This window comes from Ceratocystis lukuohia (genome assembly GCF_044167205.1).
Source record: "Ceratocystis lukuohia strain C4212 chromosome Unknown Supercontig7_pilon, whole genome shotgun sequence".
NCBI classification, from domain to species: domain Eukaryota; kingdom Fungi; phylum Ascomycota; class Sordariomycetes; order Microascales; family Ceratocystidaceae; genus Ceratocystis; species Ceratocystis lukuohia.
The window spans coordinates 124,070-142,716 of NW_027263526.1; the positions used below are offsets into that span (position 1 = coordinate 124,070).

At 45.2% G+C, this 18,647-nt stretch overlaps 2 protein-coding genes across 2 annotated transcripts; both read right to left on the reverse strand.

Moving 5' to 3' along the window:
- Positions 1–1,918: 1,918 nt before the first annotated feature.
- HOO65_070024 (uncharacterized protein) lies at positions 1,919–3,016 on the reverse strand (the record flags this gene model as incomplete). Its single annotated transcript, XM_071005092.1, has 3 exons — positions 1,919–1,957; positions 2,022–2,258; positions 2,312–3,016. 3 exons carry the CDS (start codon positions 3,014–3,016, stop codon positions 1,919–1,921), a joined length of 981 nt encoding a protein of 326 aa, XP_070856742.1.
- A 9,175-nt stretch (positions 3,017–12,191) lies between these two features.
- Positions 12,192–12,729, reverse strand: HOO65_070025 (uncharacterized protein; the record flags this gene model as incomplete). Its single annotated transcript, XM_071005185.1, has 2 exons — positions 12,192–12,428; positions 12,490–12,729. 2 exons carry the CDS (start codon positions 12,727–12,729, stop codon positions 12,192–12,194), a joined length of 477 nt encoding a protein of 158 aa, XP_070856743.1.
- Between the last annotated feature and the right edge of the window lie 5,918 nt (positions 12,730–18,647).

Below are 18,647 nucleotides of genomic sequence, written 5' to 3' on the forward strand. Positions count from 1 at the left end.
GTGGCTGACCCACATTACATATTTATATCTAGTCCAAGGATACTCTGTAGATATATTAAGCTGAATATATTCAAGACGCGTCACAGCTGGATGGGCGTGGGCGAATGAGCTCATGCCTGTGGGTTCAGTAACTTGCGGTCGGAGATAAACATCTAGTCTGTTTGTGATACCACAAGCAAGGGATAGAAGTCTGAACAAATGTTGTAAAGATTCTAACTCTAATTAGACCAGCATTAAGCAAGCACGTGGCACATCGCCGAGAACTTGCTCGGTTCAGACGTGTATTTCATCATACGAAGAAATTAAGCCAAGGACCATTAAGCTGTATTCGAATAAATAGGGCTTAAGTAGGCTAAATGGCGGGATCGGTCCGCCGCAAAGGGATACACTTAGTGCGACCAATGGTGCTGTGAATGTAGGCCCTTCGTTCTAGAGAGCCTGCCTATCCTATCCACAACACCATGATAAATTAGTGCGGCATATTCAGACAGGGTGAGCAGGGACACCATCCATGGATATTTTGGTAGAGAACCCAGGGCGATCACAACCTTTCATACTGGAAATTCCAGGGTGTCACAGACCTGGCTCCATTGCTATTTATCCGAGGATCCCCCGGACAGGGACCCCTCACTGCGCTTTTTGCGTGGCGCTCCAGACACATGCTCTGTGGCGTTAAGACTGCTGTGGCTGAAGACTTACGAAGGGTGGGGCAGGTTGCATGGTCGCCAAATATGGAATGTCCCGAGGGAGAAGAGACTAGGCTGTTTCATGAACGATGAGGAATAGTTATTTACATTCCCAGTTATGTCAAGACTTGCTCCAGGCTCTTCATGGGATAGACTCCGTGGATTTGATCGTAGACTTCCCAAAGACGTTCAGTGTCTAGACCGAGGAATAGCATGTCGTTAACATGGATGGGAATGATGCATCATGGCGAAATGAAGGCGCAAAGGTCTGGGTTTCAGAGAGAACCCCAAGTGACAGAAGGTTTTCGAGGGATTCGAATCATCTTTGCGGTGCGTGTCGAAGGCGATCAAGTGCCCTTCGGAGCTTTGCTACAGGCTCATATCCATCATTTGTTTGCTTTCGATATCTGTCAAGGAGACAAACATATATGTCCTCACTACAGTTGGGCTTTCCGTGAAGAAAGGCAGTTGTGACATCAGCCAGTCGAATATGCCATTTATTGATGCTAGCTAAAGCGAGAATCGTTCGGAGTGTGTCAGCTGGCTTTCATGGATCATGTCCACATCACTTGAGATGGTGTCAGTATTTTTTGACGTGACAGTTGGTCTGTAAGGACCCCCAGGTGAGGTCGGAGCTGAAGAGATCCGGGCAGGAGGCCCTAGCGAAACTAGTGGTGACTCTGATGGTCCAGGCACAGAGCCGTGAGGTGGGAGCGGTGGACTGGAGACGGTGCGCTCTTGACCCGGCTTCGATGCATGTGGGGCACTACAGTTGGATACGCTTGGCATGCTTTCATGAAATCTGACTAATTGTGAAGAAATGACCTTGTTCCCCTCAGGTAGCAAATCTAGTAGATTTAAACCCCCTAGTACCCTTCTGACGACGCTGGAGTGATTGGCCCGATCAAGTCCGCGTGGATCTGGTCTCCGAGATGCTTCATACGTGTTTCAGATGCTGATGTGCGAGGCCTTTTAGCCAGAATTACTGTCCAGCATGAAGCGAACTTGTCCCCTGACTGCAAGTCAGCGGCCGATATGTTTAATCCCTTCGTTCGTGGGTTTGTGTTGTGGAATTGCTTGTATTGATCATTTTCTCTCTCCTTCGTCAACCCCTAAGTGATTCGACTCTGAGATGTACATACTTGGGATTACATTTGGGTGTCCTTTCCTGCATGTCTGCTTAGTCATTTTCTGACAGTTTACCTACTAGATGTAAGATGGCGAAACGTGGCCTAGACAACGGTACCAGAGCCCTTGGACAAGTCTGAAATCTTCAAGTGTGGGTAAGACTTTTGTTCCTGTGGACATTCGTGTGTTGATTGTGACGCTGCCTACACCCTGTGTGTAGAGCATCCCTCCGGATCCTTCAATATCGACTGGTTTGTAGTTTGCAAGCAGGCTCCTGTTTCCGGTCATGTGAAAAGAAGCACATGAGTCGACAAGCCAAAGGCCAGGGTGAACGGAGTCCTCTTCGATTGAGGATGGAGTGGAGGTGAAAAGAGCATTTCGAGCTGATCGTCCAATGGTCACGACTTTTGTAGATTCAGCGGCCTTCTTTTGTCTGGGTGCTCCCTGCATTCTTCGTCATCATGAACGCCCCTGGGATGGCGAGGGCAATTTCCTACCTTCTTCTTTTTCTTCTTGCTGTCTTTCTTGACAGTGACTGGTACGACGCCGGGGGTAGTAGAGGGTTCAACAGCACGGACTGGTTTTCCCAGGTTTCCATTGATGTGTCGTACCAACTCATGAGGGGTCATCCACTCATCCGGTTGCTTCTCGTAGAAAAGATTTCGGACTTGGTAAAGCCATTCCGGATTTTTCCTTCCAATTTTATGCCCTAGCAGTGCAAGAGTAAACTTTTTGTCGACAGGGGCTTTCAGATAAGAAAAGAGTCCAAGAATATTGATGAGCTTCCGTGCGAACTCGGTGGGTGGGAGGGAGTCAGCAGATGACCAGAGTGCGTCAAATTCCTCTGCAGCATTAAGGAGTTCGTCGTAACCATATGTGTAAAAATGATTGTCAAGCTTTTCTAAAATTTGACGAGCGTTGAGCTTGACATAGGCTCCGATGTACATGGTCTCGAATTCCTTATGCAGATAGGCCTGGAAAAATTGCTTCGCCCGCAGTGCTTTCGCCAGGCCATTTGGGAGCTTGAGGTATTCCTCCTCACTGGTAGTGTCAAGGGGAGTGTGAAGATAGCCGGCGAAGCCATAGTCTTCGGCAATCTTCATACCTGTCTCTCTCCAGCGTGGGTATGTAGCCATGCTTTGAGGCTCAAGAATGGGCAGAAGCCCCACTGTAGGGAGAGGGATGTTCAATGGTGTAGACATGATGATGATAAGCGGTATTTGATACCGGACTTGGAATTTCTTTCTGTGTGCGGTGTGTAATAGGCCGAGAAGTGTATCTGGATTCAACTTCTGGTGCGGACGCTGAAAACAAGAGGGTTGAGATATATATACATAAGAATCACCTTTTGGCATGGAATATTGACCGAAGGACAAGTTGTATTCATGATACAATGGCCGAGGGGTGGTTTCTCGTGGCGACCGAGGGTTAGTTTGTATTCATGAAACAGTGACCAGGGGATGGTTGGTATTTATGAGACAGCAACCGGGTGGTAGTTTATATTCATGAGATAGTGACTGAGGGATGGTTTGTCTTTGTGTGACAGTGACTGGAGGGTAGTGTGAGGCGCAGTTATGGCGGGGTCATAACTTAATCGTATAAATTGGTAGGACACACTGAATGTCCGTAGAAGGAGAAGAAGAAGAGATCTGTGACTTGTGGTTGTCCCTTGTCCATCTAATTCTCGATTGAAGTGCGGATCTCAACCCATTTCTATATGAGTATTCCTATTCGCACCACAACAATTTCCTACTAGCGTAAATTTAATGCCCCACATATCACCAAGTAATTGAACCAATCACATAACTACCCAATTTGACAATAATCTAGCCAATAAAATAGTCATATATCTTTTTAAAGTGGGGCCAAACTTGAGTAAAGCAGCTAAAAATCATCATCACAGTCTGTAGAATAGATCTTAACTGTTGAATCAGTTGAGGATAAGAACTAACTACTACTATAGTTGGTGCAGAGTTATAGGCTACTATATACTGATGAAGAAGGGACTGCTTCTTCTAAAGGTGTAGACCTCAAAGACCATTTCAGGGGGATTGTGTTTACGCAAGGTCCTTATGAATTGTGGGTCCTCTTTTACGGGTTAAAGATACTAGCGTGTAATAGTGCACACACAACACAATCAAGTGAAACCTAGACCCCACCTTCCAAAGTATACAAACCATAAAGCTGTAGCCCACCCTACTGCATTGTCTACACTTTGTGTACTTGCTGATGATATGAAGCGGTTAATCGAGAACTTGTCAACACATTCGGCAATTCAACCACGAGATATTCCTTCTTCGCTTCGAAGGCAACTTCCTGATGCTGTTTTTATAACCAAAGACATCACCAATTTCCAAGAAAAGCTACAAAGAGACACTCCGAACGGCTATTTATGTTAGGGCCTGCAACCCATAGAGGCTTTGCCTAGGGCCTTTCCCTTAGACGCAATCCCCCTGAGACAGCCTATCGGTTCAGGGCCTGTCTTAGATGCAATCACTGGAAACGGCCTATTCATTAGGACATGTCTCAGACGCAATCACCGGAGACGGCATATTCATTAAGGCCTCTCTCAGACCGTCCCCCCCGGAATGGTCCCGGGGGGTCTAGACCTTCAGCAAGAAGCAGTCCCTCTTTCCATCAGTATAAAGTAGCGTAGAACCCTCCATCATCTGTAGTATCAGTTAGTTCTTTCTTCTTCAACGATTGTTTCTGTTCTTATGCCAATACATCCATTAGTTTGATTCGCTCCCTGACAATTTACCTATACAAAATGTCATTCAGTCTCTTCGTGAAGAAAATATCTTTCGTATGATTAGATTTAAGAATGGCGATGGGACTAGCCCAGTTACTAGCTTGTTTTTTGCTTCCCTCGGCAGCTGAAAATATGGAAACTGTCGGAACAATCTACTGAATTCAGATTTTTATCACTTGGGAAGTCACTCGTGATCCTGTACAACCGCACGTGGAACCGTGCTGGTATACAGATTGATCGTTATGGTGAAGCTTGTTTCTCTATTCTTTCTCTAAAGTGTTAACTTCTTCCATCACGCACACTTAAGCTGGAGTATTCAGGCTAGAGTTTACCCAGGGTTAATCCGACAAAAGGCAGATTCCCCACAATACCCATCCTCCATGTAGTTCATCCAACATTCATCCAACAATGCCGTTATTTACTGGCACTATAGTGAGCAATACCAAGCAAACTAAACCAAAATTCTATGGCTTCATAAGCAATGAGAATGAAGAGACATACAACTGGCTTATTTCCTGTACTGAAGAAGCACGTCAAAAAACCCATATACAGCGACCAAATGTGGTGATCACAGACAATGAGCATGCACTGAAATTGGCACTTTGCAGACGTATGCCATATATCACACAACAGCTCTGCATTCTTCATGTCAGTTCAAATATCGTCTTCCATATAAAGATTAAGTGGAAAAAGTCATCACAACAGCCTAGCGATAGTGATGCTATTTCTATGGATTCAAAAGATCAAATAGAGGCACCAATTCGTCAAATACCATCTATCCCTTCATCTCTTCCTAAAGAAATGCCATGTACACAGCAAGGTCTAAATGACTCATGGAAGTTTATGACTTTTCCATCGTCAGCAGAGCAGTTTTTTGAAGCCTAGGACCGTCTGCAGTGTTACGGTACAAGTCGCAATGCTGTTGAACGTATAGAATCTTTATTAACCGATGGGATGTAAAAGGAGTCTAACTAGAAGGTTGTGATGGTGTGCGGGGTGAACTATCTCTACTTGCTCCACTATGTTCCTGCCCGGCTTCACCGCCTTCTATATTTGGTACTAAACCGCAATATGCAGGCTGAATTCGGAGATCAATCACAGATTGCCTATATAAACGTGAATATTGGCTAGTATGTCAACAATGGGCAGGTTATTTTATCAAGAATATCAGAAACCACGGCCAACGCGCTGCATCTCCGACAGAGTCAGCACATTGTGAGCTGAAAAGCTATTTGGTCAGAGGTACTAGTGACTTGAAGAAGGTTTTTGATATTATTCAAGAGCTTTTGAAAAATAAGCGAGAAGCTTTTGATGCAGAAGTTGTTAAGCAAAAGGAGCGTGTTTGACAAAGTCACACGGCAAATTGGTTGGGCAATATCCCTCGTCAAGTATCACATGCCTGTGTTGATATTCTTGCTAAGCAACACCGCTATATTGCAGGTGTACAGGATTCAGGTCTGCTTACTTGTAAGCCTCTTATAGACTCTTGTTCTGGCCTTTGTAGGAAGCCATATGGGTTACCTTGTGCCCTTGGAATTCTGGCAAAAAAAGACAGAAAGAAGCTATTGTGAAGGTCGAAATTGATTAGTATTAGTGGCTAGACGACAAAATCACTGAGGACAACGATATATTCTTGATTCAGGAGCCAGCAGTTGTTCAACGTGGGCGTGGGCGCCCTGGAAACACTGCAATCTTCAGCGAAGATGAAATAAGTGTCTTTCGGCAAATGACACTGGCGATATCACCAAAGAAGACACCACAAGAGATATCACAGGCGGCAGAGGGAGGGAAGGAGGCTACATACAACACTCGGTGCAAGAGGCCCAGAGTAGACTTTTGTTAATTCAGGGATGTGATTGGTTCAATTACTTGGTGATATGTGGGGCATTAAACTTTTGTGTGCGAGTAGGAAATTGTTATGGTGCGAATAGGAACACTCTTCTATATTACTCACTACGTTTGTACTTGTTCTAGAGTCCCAATACATCTGGAAGCTTATAGGGAGCTTCATTAAACGAGAGTGAATCTAGCTGTACAACTCACACCATCATCAACTTAAGAAGACTAATCCTGCAAGGTCTACTATGGGTAAGCGCCTTAGCACATGAATATGTCCAGCTGGCGCAAACGACCATCATGCTGTTTCTGGTAGAGTACCTTGTAAGTCAAGAGTTGGTGGGGCGGGCCGACAGCTCCTCACTATCTCTAACTCAGTAGAGATTAGCCCTAAGATTCTTAGACCAAAACAATCCCCAAGGATCGAGTTAAAAGATTCTAACAACACCGCAGTAATATTGGTAGGGGAAAGCACCGCAAATAAGTGTGCGGATGAGTGCCCTGGCCAGCCACATCTCTATTGACTATGCCAACATCACGAACACAACGTCACTTGCTACTAGAGTGCAGCTAGAGGGTCTTCAAAGACAAAATCTGGCTGGGTTAACCAATACGCCGCCCCACCCTCGTGACACTAGCATTTAATTCTTAGGCTACACTTGGTATATCTTTCTTCTACTGAATCTAGCCCTTATGATAGACCACGTTTGATCTTGTCATAACCAGATCAGAGGATTGAGGCCGGGGTCTCATCATCACCGGAATCACATGCAAAGAAGCAGAATTCCTCATGCAGTCTCCGTGGCTTCTCTGTGTCACTTTCGTCAGTAATCTAAGTCAGGGTTACCAGGATTGCGGACGCTGATCTAGTTCACCCAACCGTTAGGGTTAGAAACAGGCAATCAGACATAAAAGGTCTTCATCCAAGGCCCATGTGCTTGATCTAAACATGGTAAGGTTGGATATTTAAATCGGCTGAGATCCGTTCTTCAGGCAAGAAATAGATAGACAGGGAACAACTTCAATAATCACTTATTCCTTCTTCTCCTCTTTACAGAACATTCAGTACCTCCTCCTAATATCTACTGTTAATAGTAGATGCAGCAGGCACATGATTCACTGCTATATGCTTCGAAGCCGTTTCGATATACTCCTCTTATCCTTAATCCTCATTGCACGATGAACATTATTAATGTCTAACAGTGCTGCACCATAAATTGGGGAAGATATATCTGGTGAAAGTGTCAATATGAATGCCGAGAACTACGTACTCATTGCGTTAGTTGTAGGGTTCAGTCAAGACACTAAAGATCTGACTACATAGATCATAGTCGGTATGGCCATGGCCCTTTGGAAAGAGAGGGGAGGCTGGACCCCCAGGCGTAGGGTCTCTAGGGGCTTGGATAGCTTGTACCGTAGTGATCCTGAGCGACAACTGTCTAGTCTATTTCAAGCCCAGTGCTTTGGAAAGTTGACCATTGCTAGCAGAGCTAGGATTATAGCCCCGGAAGAAGAACATGAGAGAGCGCTGGGTTAAAATACAGCTAATGAAATGGCTACATATTGGGCAATAGACCAAAGACTGGCAAAGAAATAAGACAGCAGACGGTGTGTTGAAAACTTGGGGAATGGTGTAACATGCAGTAGATTGAGAATTTCGAGTGGCAGAGTGGACAAAGTGTCTCATATGAGCTTGTCTCTAGGGAGTAGAGATTGGTACAAATGTGTGTGTGTGTGTGTGTGTGTGTGTGTGTGTGTGTGTGTGTATAGATCAAACGCCAGTTAATGCCTTATGGTTGTGGCTTTTGCTGTTCTTTGCCCTTTCTTATGAATCCCCAAAGCAAGCTCCAAATCGAGGTTGCCTAGCTAATCTTAATCACACTGTCAATTGAATCATAGACTGACTCGCAGTGCTCTATTAATGGCGAAGAGTGTTGCAAGTGGCATTCAGATCAAGTGTAGCTCGGCAGCCCAAGTGTAAGGCAATGTTATAGGAGTTTGGCATGGGAACTTGAGAAATGGTATCGAATACGTTAAAGCTGGATATGGTCATTTCAGCAACTTGAGTAGGGCGTTTTTCAACCTTACGGTCGATCAACACGTCAAGGGATGTTTACTTGTGCTTTGCATATATTCTCACCACTCTATAGAGCCATGGTAACATAAAGGGGAATATGGCTAGTTAACCAACACATTGCCAATAAATGCCAAGGGTTGGTGCATAATTGACTAGAAATTGAACTACAGAAGCATTAATGAGCCAGAAAAAGTACATCAATCTTTTCACCACAACATCCCCAAGCTATCTGCTGTACTGAGAATTATACCATGTACTCGGTTCATACCGCAGAGCTTGCTAAGTGCACTCCATGGCTAGTACCATGGCAAACTTTCTCGAGTCAGTATCATCTCCTGGTCATAGGGGAGTTGGTTATAGAAGATCTCATTCTCTGTCTGAATTTATAAGCATTCCCTCTTGGATGGGCGGCGTGGGAGAAATATCTATCCGAATGCTTGTCGACGCCGATGCGCCACCTGTTAGTAGACGGTGGGCTTGCAACTTTGTCAAGCGCCAACCAAAGCTCGAGATGTGTTTCAATGATAAATACCGTGACCAGAAAGCCACATGCAATGACCTTGCTATGGCTCACGAGTGTCCTAAGCTTGTAGAGAACACACTAGAAATTATAGAGTGTTACTATAGCCGATATCTATGGCTTTGGTCAAAGTGGCTTCACGATGGATGGTACTATTTCAAGGGTAATGGCTGTAACCGGCGTAGAAAGGCATGAAAACGCGAAATGGGTCTAGCCTGACAGCTGAGATTGAGCTGCAGTCATCGTAATGGTCAATGCTGAAGGGGGGGGCGATTGCGCCGTTCATTGCAGTTACAGGTCACAATGACCTTGGCTAGTTCCCACCGAGAAAGCAGGCCCCTAGGGGGATTGGGCTATTTTCATTACTCAAAATGCCCTGACTGACAACGATATTGGCCTTGAGTGATTGCAGCATTTTGACTGACGGTACAGTAGCCAAGTGACTGAGTTAATTTGCTGGGATAGAAAAGGCTTCTCAGAGTCACTTCAAGTGTTTGATTCTCTATGCTACACTGTCTTCCTCTGAAGTACCACGCCCTCCCTCCCGCCTCATTATAGGATTTGACAGTGAATCTTCGACGCCCGCTGGCTTCTCTCTTTCTCCTATGCCTGCTAAACGATAGAGCTAGTATCTAGAGCAGCGCGAAGTAGCCTTGTTTCCCCTCCGCCCCCCAATAGAAGAGTCGCGTTTGTAATACATCACTTCTCAATGTTTGGTAGGTCTCGTTTCGATCTCTATCTCCCACCTTGCAGGTACTTTGTTCTTCGAGGCCTCAACAAAGAAGGGCAATTTTCACCACCTACCCCTACCTACTCGCTCTTCAATCAAGAATTAGATAGACAAGGAACAACCACAAGTCACAGATCCCTCCTTCTTCTCATTCTAAGGACATTCAGTACGTCCTATCAATGTGTACTATTATAAGCTGTGATATATCGCGCCATCGACTACATAGCCATGCAACTTGGCCAATAAGTTGATGCTTCCCGGACTGATTCTACTCCGATGGATAAGGTCAATTTCATTAGAGCCTATGTCAAGGCTCGTGAAGTGGGAATGACTAAGAAGAGCATACTATCTGGCTGGAGAGTTACTGGGAATTGGCCAATTCCTTGATCCAAAGCTCTACGGCATCCAGAAATACAAGAGGATAAGCCGAATGACAGTTCGAAGACAACTCCAGAACCGGCGACATATTTCGGGTCACATGATACACCAAAATCTAGCCGCCACAATCGTGACCTTGGGCTTAAAGACGCGGAGACGGCATAACGTGATAGCTAAAGGGTTTGAAGCGCAGCATTAGACGTTGACGGCGTATGCTATGAGGATTACCAACTGGCCTGTCTGAAAAGAGGGAAGAAGAGGAAGGCATTACCTAATCCCAATAAGCGTTTCATGGCCCCAAGCGAAGCTCTAGTGGCTGGAGAAAGCCTTTCCAACAAAGAAAGCCAAAAGAAGCTTGTTGTGGTGAATGACAGGTCGTCAAAGTAGTCAGGGCTGCTTCAGTTGTTGAAGTTAGAGAGGAAAGCATACCACCTCAGCGAACCACTAGGTCTGCGACACGAGCCAAAAGACCTAACGCTCAATAGATATATCAATGGCAAACTCAGATGAGGTTAAAATTTGCACACAACCTTTATTTTGGCTTGATTCTATGTAAGTGAAATAGCTGAGTTTTGGTGGTGTAATACTTTTTTTATGCCTGACGAAAGGGTGGGGTTGTCGAAAGGGTGGTGGTGCATGGTACATTACACGCCGTCTGTGTACCCATGTCAAAGCCCCTGTTTCTAAACCCGCTTTGACGAGCTACACGGCTTGCGGGTTAATTTATTGTTCAGTAAGTGTTGCGTGGCGCGGTATATATGTTAAGTGGCGTCCCATACGTGCCCCACTTATCCAAACCTATTGTGGCTGATCACGTGACATGATTGACACTGTTAAAATTGGTCCTTATTTTTTATGTATTAAGTTAGAAAAAATTTCTTTTTCCTGTCTCTAATTATGTAGCACCTTTTTTCCACAGATAAGACCCAGTCTTATCTATTTACCCGAACCTTCTCCGGGGCACTCGTGGACGTTTTCTCAACAGACACCACAATACAAAAGGAATAGTTCCAGGACGTAGCATAGACTTGAACCCTTTAATAAACCAACTGATTCAACATTTAAGATCTATTCCACAGTAAGTTTACAGTACATTCCCAATAATTCCACTAACTCCGCTAAATCCATTTTCCACTTAGCTAGTGGTCAGTGCTATCATAGAACATACAGTATCTGTATGGGTTAAGACATGGATGGCTAGAACCTAGGGGTCATATGTCAACAGTATCCTCTGCGCCACTCATGTCCGTTGCTACTGCCTCGCGACGTTATTTAACAGTACAAATGAAAAGAACGCCCTGAATATCCTGAAAATGAGAGGAAGAAAGAACAAGTGATCATTGTGTTGGTTGCTGTCTATCTAGTTCTTGATCGACGAGCAGATCCCAACTGATTTATATATCATATCCATCGCTGCAGTGTCAGACTAAACACATGGACTTGGAAAGGACCCTTAGTGTCTGATACTAACATTAATGATTGGCTAAGCTTGGTCAGGATCAGCAATCCTGGTCATCCCGACTCTGGTTCCCGACACAATTAAGCTTCAACACCCTTGCTAATGGTGGTGGGTTGTTCTTTTCCCAAAGCTGTGCTGTGCATGAATGAACGTGCCTAGTATAAGAACTCGGTACTTTTACTACACCTTATTAACGTAGTGATCGCAAAGAAGGAGGAAACCACTTACTCATTGAGCCAGTGCCCGAGAAAAGACTATTCCATTCCATACTAAAACAAGCTAGAGCCAGAAATAGCGGGCGAAAGGCAGGCGAGAAGGGCAGAGGACCCCAACGCTTATATGGCAAACATATTTTCTTGCTGATAGACTCTTTACTGTCCCCCAAGCTATTCCATAAGCTTGTGTTACATGCATTCTTCATCTTTTCACACCAGTACCACAATGGGATCATCAATGACTACTAATGTATTGGAGAGTAAATGTAGACAACAACATCCATATATGAGAAAGTTTGCTAGAATGACTACTAATGTATTGGAGAGTAAATTTAGACAACAACATCCATATATGAGAAAGTTTGCTAGTTAGTTCCCTAACGAATATCTAGGAATATATCATAAATGATCTATTCCCTCGTGAGTGGTGGGCATTCATCATCGTCAGCCCGGACTGTTTCGCCATTTTTGATGCAGTAGCAAACAACACCTTTCCACCAGCAGTCCTGTCCATTGACCATAACTCTCGCGCTAAGCTTAGGGTCTTCCTTGGCAGGAGCCACAAAGCCTCCAGTAGCAGCCGCGATGGCATTGCCAGCGAAGGCAAGAAGGATAGTAATAGCCCAAGGCTGCATACTGGCTGAGTGCTGGGTGCCAAATGTTAGAAGCTGTGGCAGTCAACAAGGATAGAGTAAGTGATACACTTACAGAGGGGATGTTGGAATGATAATGCAAAGGAAGGAATAGAAGTGTTGGCGATTGGCTAAAGCTTGAAACAAAGTCTGAGAGGCAGGACTTTGAGAACGAGTGCAGGTAGGTTTCAAGAATCGTGTGTAAGATGCTAGTCAATGTGAGCTTGAAGGAGATAGAAAGCGAACTTCCATCAGCTGAGAGGACAATCAGCCCTTTTGTACATCTCTGGATGGCCTTCGAAGACACATAAAACATGATTAATGACAAGTCTACTACAATGAACGATAGTAGTGTATATCAAGCTAGAATGCCTAGAATAAAACTAAAGCACGCAAAGGCCAATACATCACCGCTTATATCCACTGCTATCAATAATGTAGTCAGTGCCATGGTGCAAGTGAAGACATGAAGGCAGTGCGCATATAACGGCTTTGTTGGAGAATAGAGGGGAGAGGGGGAAACCTCTTCGCAGCAAGATGTGGCTGGCTACTGTTGCGGTGGCCGGGCTTCTCCTTCTCTCACCGACCTCCATGCCCTGATCCTTGGGAGTTTTAGCATAAAGAGGCGTAATGATCAGGCTTCAAGGTGCATGTATTGATACCGAAAAGGTCGTAGGCCTGGCCAACGAGGATTGTAGCCTACCAATATGCCTTCATCCTACGAGACATCTTGGATATCTTGGAGCAGCGCCTCCATGTCAATGCAAATTTGTCTAGCTTGGAGTGGAGAGTAGCACTGAAGATTATAGAATAACTAATGTTCTATTCCACATCAAGGTTTCCTATCATTTGATACAACAATCTTGCTTCGAGTGTTTAGGCTTCAATAGACTGTAGTTTCAACGTCGGCAGTTATTGCTATATAGAACTTTAATATTACACTTACACTACTACATCAACATGATTGACGACCAGATCAGCTCCATTAATCATAATTCTTGTCCCAAGAATAGTCCCTGAGTCTGTCTCATTACCAAATTTACAGTTGAAAAATATAAATATTGCCAAGATAGCACTGGCCAGTTGGGCCCTGCAAATTATTGAAGCACAACGGAGGCTTTTCTCGGGGCGGGCTAACATTTACTTCACTGCCCTGATTCTTCCTTGTCCCCCACTTTAACTTCAGCAGCTCCTTGACCCTAGTTGAACCTAGTTAATCTTAATTATCGTTAGTAGATTTTAGGAGGATGTACTGAATGTCCTGTGAAGAAGAGGAAGAAGGAAATAAGTGATTATTGAAGTTGGTCTGTATCTATCTAAGTCTAGTCCGAGGGACGGATCTCGGCCGGTTTATATATCCATCAGTCCAGTCCTAACTTGGTAGCTCTGTTTGCTAGAATGCAAAACAAACTGTCATGCTGTATACTGTATTCTGGAGCCCGAGTCCTGATACTTGTTTTGCAAGCAAGGGGCCTACACTCACAACCATATCACATACTTGGCAAACTTGACTCTACAGTCTTGGCCGTACCATGCAGTGCACAGACAGACCTAGAGATAAACAACGATGTCGCATGCGACGGAGTTATGGGACAATCCTTGAGAATCTAAAAAGTTTGTTCATCTTTTTTTGAATTGCCGGGCTGTCTTGGCAAAGTTACTCCCTGTCTCCTTACCTTAAGCCAGCACGGTCCTAACATGGGGTTTCCTTCTTCCTTGTATGTTCTGTTTCCTTCTTTTCCTTCTGGTCCTTTTTCCATTATTTCGGGACCTGTCCATTCTTAAGATATTCAGCATGTTTCTACCGGGGCTGCTGTTACCTTTGCTACCTGATCTGGTACTCCAGCTCCCCGTCTCATCCTTTTTTGTCATCGACAATGCTGTGGACTTTCTGCTTTCCTCCTCTACCCTCGATCTCGGCAGGTCCTGGTTAATCATTATCAATATTGTAGAAAAGGGAAGACACTATCAGCTAGAGATCTTGAACTAACTGCATGATACGAGTTAATAGCTGACGAGCCTAGGGCTTCTAGCTTCTGGATGTGGGTATTCACCTTCCGTGTCACTTGACAGTGAGCGCATCTAGCTCGACGTCCTTCTTTTCTTTTTGGCACAGTCTCTCACTAAAGCCAAGTTATTTCCTGTCTATTTTGTAGTGCTTTTGCAGGTTCTAGGCTGGTTGTATCTGGGTAATAGGTGTGGCTCAAGAAGGGGTGGTCAAACTTCAGCTGAGCTACATAGCCCCAAACGTTAGGGTTAGTATCAGACATTAAGGGTCCCATTCCAAGGCCCATGTGCTTCATCTGATGGATATATCAACTGGCTGAGATCCGCTCTTCAGACAAGACTTAGATAGATACAGAACAACTTCAATAATCACTTATTTCCTTCTTCCTCTTATTCACAGGACATTTAGTACGTCCTCCCAATATTTACTGTTACTACATGACAGGTAAACTCAACCATTGACAGGGCCTTCTAAGAGTAAGAAACAAATAAGTGGATGTACAGAAGATCCCTTGATGGACTGGATAGAAGTATGAAAAGTAAGACCGTATCGATGAGTGGTGACTCTCTTTTCTAAATGAACGATAGAGAGGAGGCAATTGAAGAGTTTCTTTGAGATGCTATCTGGCTTGCTGAGCTCATCAGACTCGGGAAGGTGGCTGCTAGGTCAAGCTACCAACTGTAGACTAGTGATAAAGGTTCTTTAACAGTAAATATTAGGAGGGCGTACTGAATGTCCTGTGAAGAAGAAGAAGAAGGAGAATGAGTGATTGTTCATGTTTTCTATTCTGTCTGTCTAAGTCTAGACCGAGGAGCGGATCTCAGCCGGCTTATATATCCATCACTATCTGATACTCACCCTAACGTTTGGGCGAACTGGATCAGGGTCAGAAATCTTGGTAGCCCTGACTTAGGTTATTGACACTCTTGGATACACTTGTTTTATGTTTCCTGATATACGCACATTGGTTTGCTCTGATGTAGATCTGCGTTCGAACATATTTCACTACAAGGTTCAGCGATCCAGGTCCACCCCCCGTGCACTCAAGAACTAAGCGGATTGGGGCGAGCCATCCACCCATAGCTCAATTCATCGTTTTTTATCCAGACTTGCAAATAGCCATGGGTCTTCCAGTACTGGCCTCAAGCCCGTCAATTCCGTGATGGTCCTCGTGAACAGAGCATCCCATAGTGATGGGCTTTTTCTGAGACCAAAGATCGCCTTCTTTATCCGCAGAATGTGATCCTTCTGACCACCAGCATACATACATTTTCATGTAAATGGGCCTTGGGAGCGTCACGTTCGTCAAGGCGTTGGATACATCCCACTAGGTCACACTCATGTTCTTTCTGAGGGCGAGGACTAGCATCATGTGTAATGATACTGAGGACAGTGTGGTGGCATACACCACTGCTGATGGATCTTTCGGTTGTTGATCCCCTCGAATCGTAAATCTTGCCTTGCATGACTTGAAATATGTTCCCGATTCATTTGTCTTGTAGGAGAAGACAAATTTGTTGTCAAGGACTTTGTCGCCTGCAGCCTCTGCCGAGTCAATCTAATCCCAGAGTTCGCCTTGGCATGCGTTTGCAGGTGCGCTTCACGCGCTTCCCTCCATTCATCTGCCATTCAGCAGGTTAGATATTCCTTGTAGTGGGCTGGCGTCGATGGCATTTCTGTCATGACAATCGGATGGGTTTGTCGGCCTCGCCATCTCCCCTTGAGGTTCTCCTCTTCCAGTGTCTTGGGTTTATGGAACGTCCTTCTCTTTGCCATTTTCTTTGCTTTCTACGGGTACTCCTTGACTGCTGCCATAAGCACCCCATGAGCTGCATTCATGTGGATTGGCTGAGGCCCCAGGTACTGCTCTTTGAAGCCTTCCTGTGAGGAGTCTATCATTGGACCAAAGGCTAGAGACCCTGCTTTCACCGCTTTCGCGAGATCATCGTTCGTCGTAGCCTGTCGCAGTAGGGTGTTTGATACTGGCAAAACTTCGTGTCCTGGTGGATGCTCTGCGTACTTGCATGGTTCTGGGGAAAAGTCCGAAAGCTTGCAGAAGAGAGTCCTTTCATCAATGTCAGCGTTCCTCCTCTCCTGGACCGCCCCTGTGTCTGGGTTCCAGACTCGGTAGACCCCTGTGGTCTCTCCATACCCAACTAAGCATCCTACTTCTGCTCTTAGGTTGTCTCACCCCATCCTGCCTACTCTTAGGGTGCATGGTTTCAGCGAGTAGCCTACCGACCCGAGGACTCGCAGATGCCCAATCGAGGGCTTCCTCTTGCAGACTGGCTGGCAGGGCGTGACACCACCTATCGTATCATTTGGTAAGCGGCTATGAATATAGATCGCCGACATCATTTTTTCCATCCATAGGAGAGCAGGGATTCTAGAGTAGATTGATATCGCTCTGTATCTTGTTTTGATTACCGCCGTAACTCGCTCTGCTCTACTGTTCTGGTCTTGAGCATGTGGCGCCGAAATGTGCAACGTGAGGCCATGATTCTTAAAGCTTTCTTCCAGGCCCAAGTTTCTGGTCTCTCCATCGGCCTCCAAGACAGACACCTTGTGTCAATTTGCTACTGTCCCTAACTGGGCTTGCTGAGCCTGCCTGTAACTGGACCATTGGCTCTGCCCCTAACTGGGCCGTTAGCTCTTCTTTCTTATCTAAAGGGCTGTAGGATGGGTATCACATTGTACAGGAACGTTATAGCATAGGCAACATCATGTAGTTCCGGTGCACAGAAGTCACTCCCACGTAATGGGAGACGCACTGTTCCTGCACTTGTGGCAAATACTACATCTCTTCATGTGATGATCTGCGCTTGAATTTCCATTATCATCCCAACAAATGTGTCCTAGAGTTAAAATGTGACAGTCAGCTCCTGAATCTAATGGTACCTACTGATTCCTAGAGGATTTCAACGTGTCTCCCAGCTTCTCCATGTTGATTATGATGGACGCTAGTGCGGTGATATTCATCGCCTTTCCAAATAGCGATACCCCTTCTTCTGCTTCTGTGCCACTTTTGTCCCTGAAGCCTCCTGTGGCTGCCACTTTCCCCGGGTTACACTGCAAGTGGAAGTCCCAGGACAACCATGTACTTCTTGACATATGCCAGGTTTCTTTTCATACATAGGACTTATACTGGCTGTCCATAACCTAGAGCTGACATTTGTTTGGTGCGATGTCTTGCCTTACAAAAGGCGCAGTGGTTTCCTGGGGTTGCTCGGTACATCAGCGATATCAAGATGATCCTGAGCCATCTGCAGTCCATGATTGGAGACATCTGCTTTCCTCCATCTGCTCAGGTTCTCAGCAAGGTAGCCTGCATACCCATATTTGGCATTGATTTGTCTCTGGAGATGAGATGTGTGTTGGATGAAATGTTGGATGAACTACATGGAGGATGGGTATTGTGGGGAATTTGCCTTCGGTCGGGTTAACCCTGGGTAAACCCGAGCCTGAATACTTCAGCTTAGTTGTCCATGATGGAAGAACTTAACACCTTAGAGCAAGCTTCACCATAACGATCAATCTGTATACCAGCACGGTTCCACGTGCGGTTGTACAGGGTCACGAGTGAATTCTAAAGTGATAAAATCTGAATTCAGTAGATTGTTCCGACAATGTGTGTATTAATTCAGAATTGCACTTGTCTCCTGTATTCACGCTGAGCTTGAAATAGGTTTCACGCGACCTTTTACTAGTTGATCTCGGTCATCTATGATTCATGGGCCCCTTGCCTCGTGTGGGTGTTACGTTACGCCTGCGTCTATGATACGGCAGTTGTAACCCTGCAGCTATTGACCACAGTAAACAAGCGCTATAATCACTCACGTTGATGCATATAGATACGTGAGTCTCGTACGTATAGCTATCCTAAAAATGTATGTCGATTCTTGTCATTCTTAATTGCTTGATAAAGAAGGAAGCAAACTCTGTGACAGACTTCCGAAACTGGCGCTTCGTAAGTCTATCTCAGAGCGGGGTCAGGGTCAGATTGTCATGTGACCCTAGACCCTAAAACCTGCACTCGCCGATGCCTGGCGAGGATAGTTGTCACTCGTAACTGGACGTCTTTATTTGAGCGGGTCTAGGCTATGTTTACTCCAGTCTAGAGCGTTGTCATGTTGGCATTTAGTGAAAAGGTCGGCGCTGGTTCTTTTTCTGGTGTGGGCAGCTCTTCTGGCTCCCCAATCAATGCCTTGAGAGCTATGATGAATGTC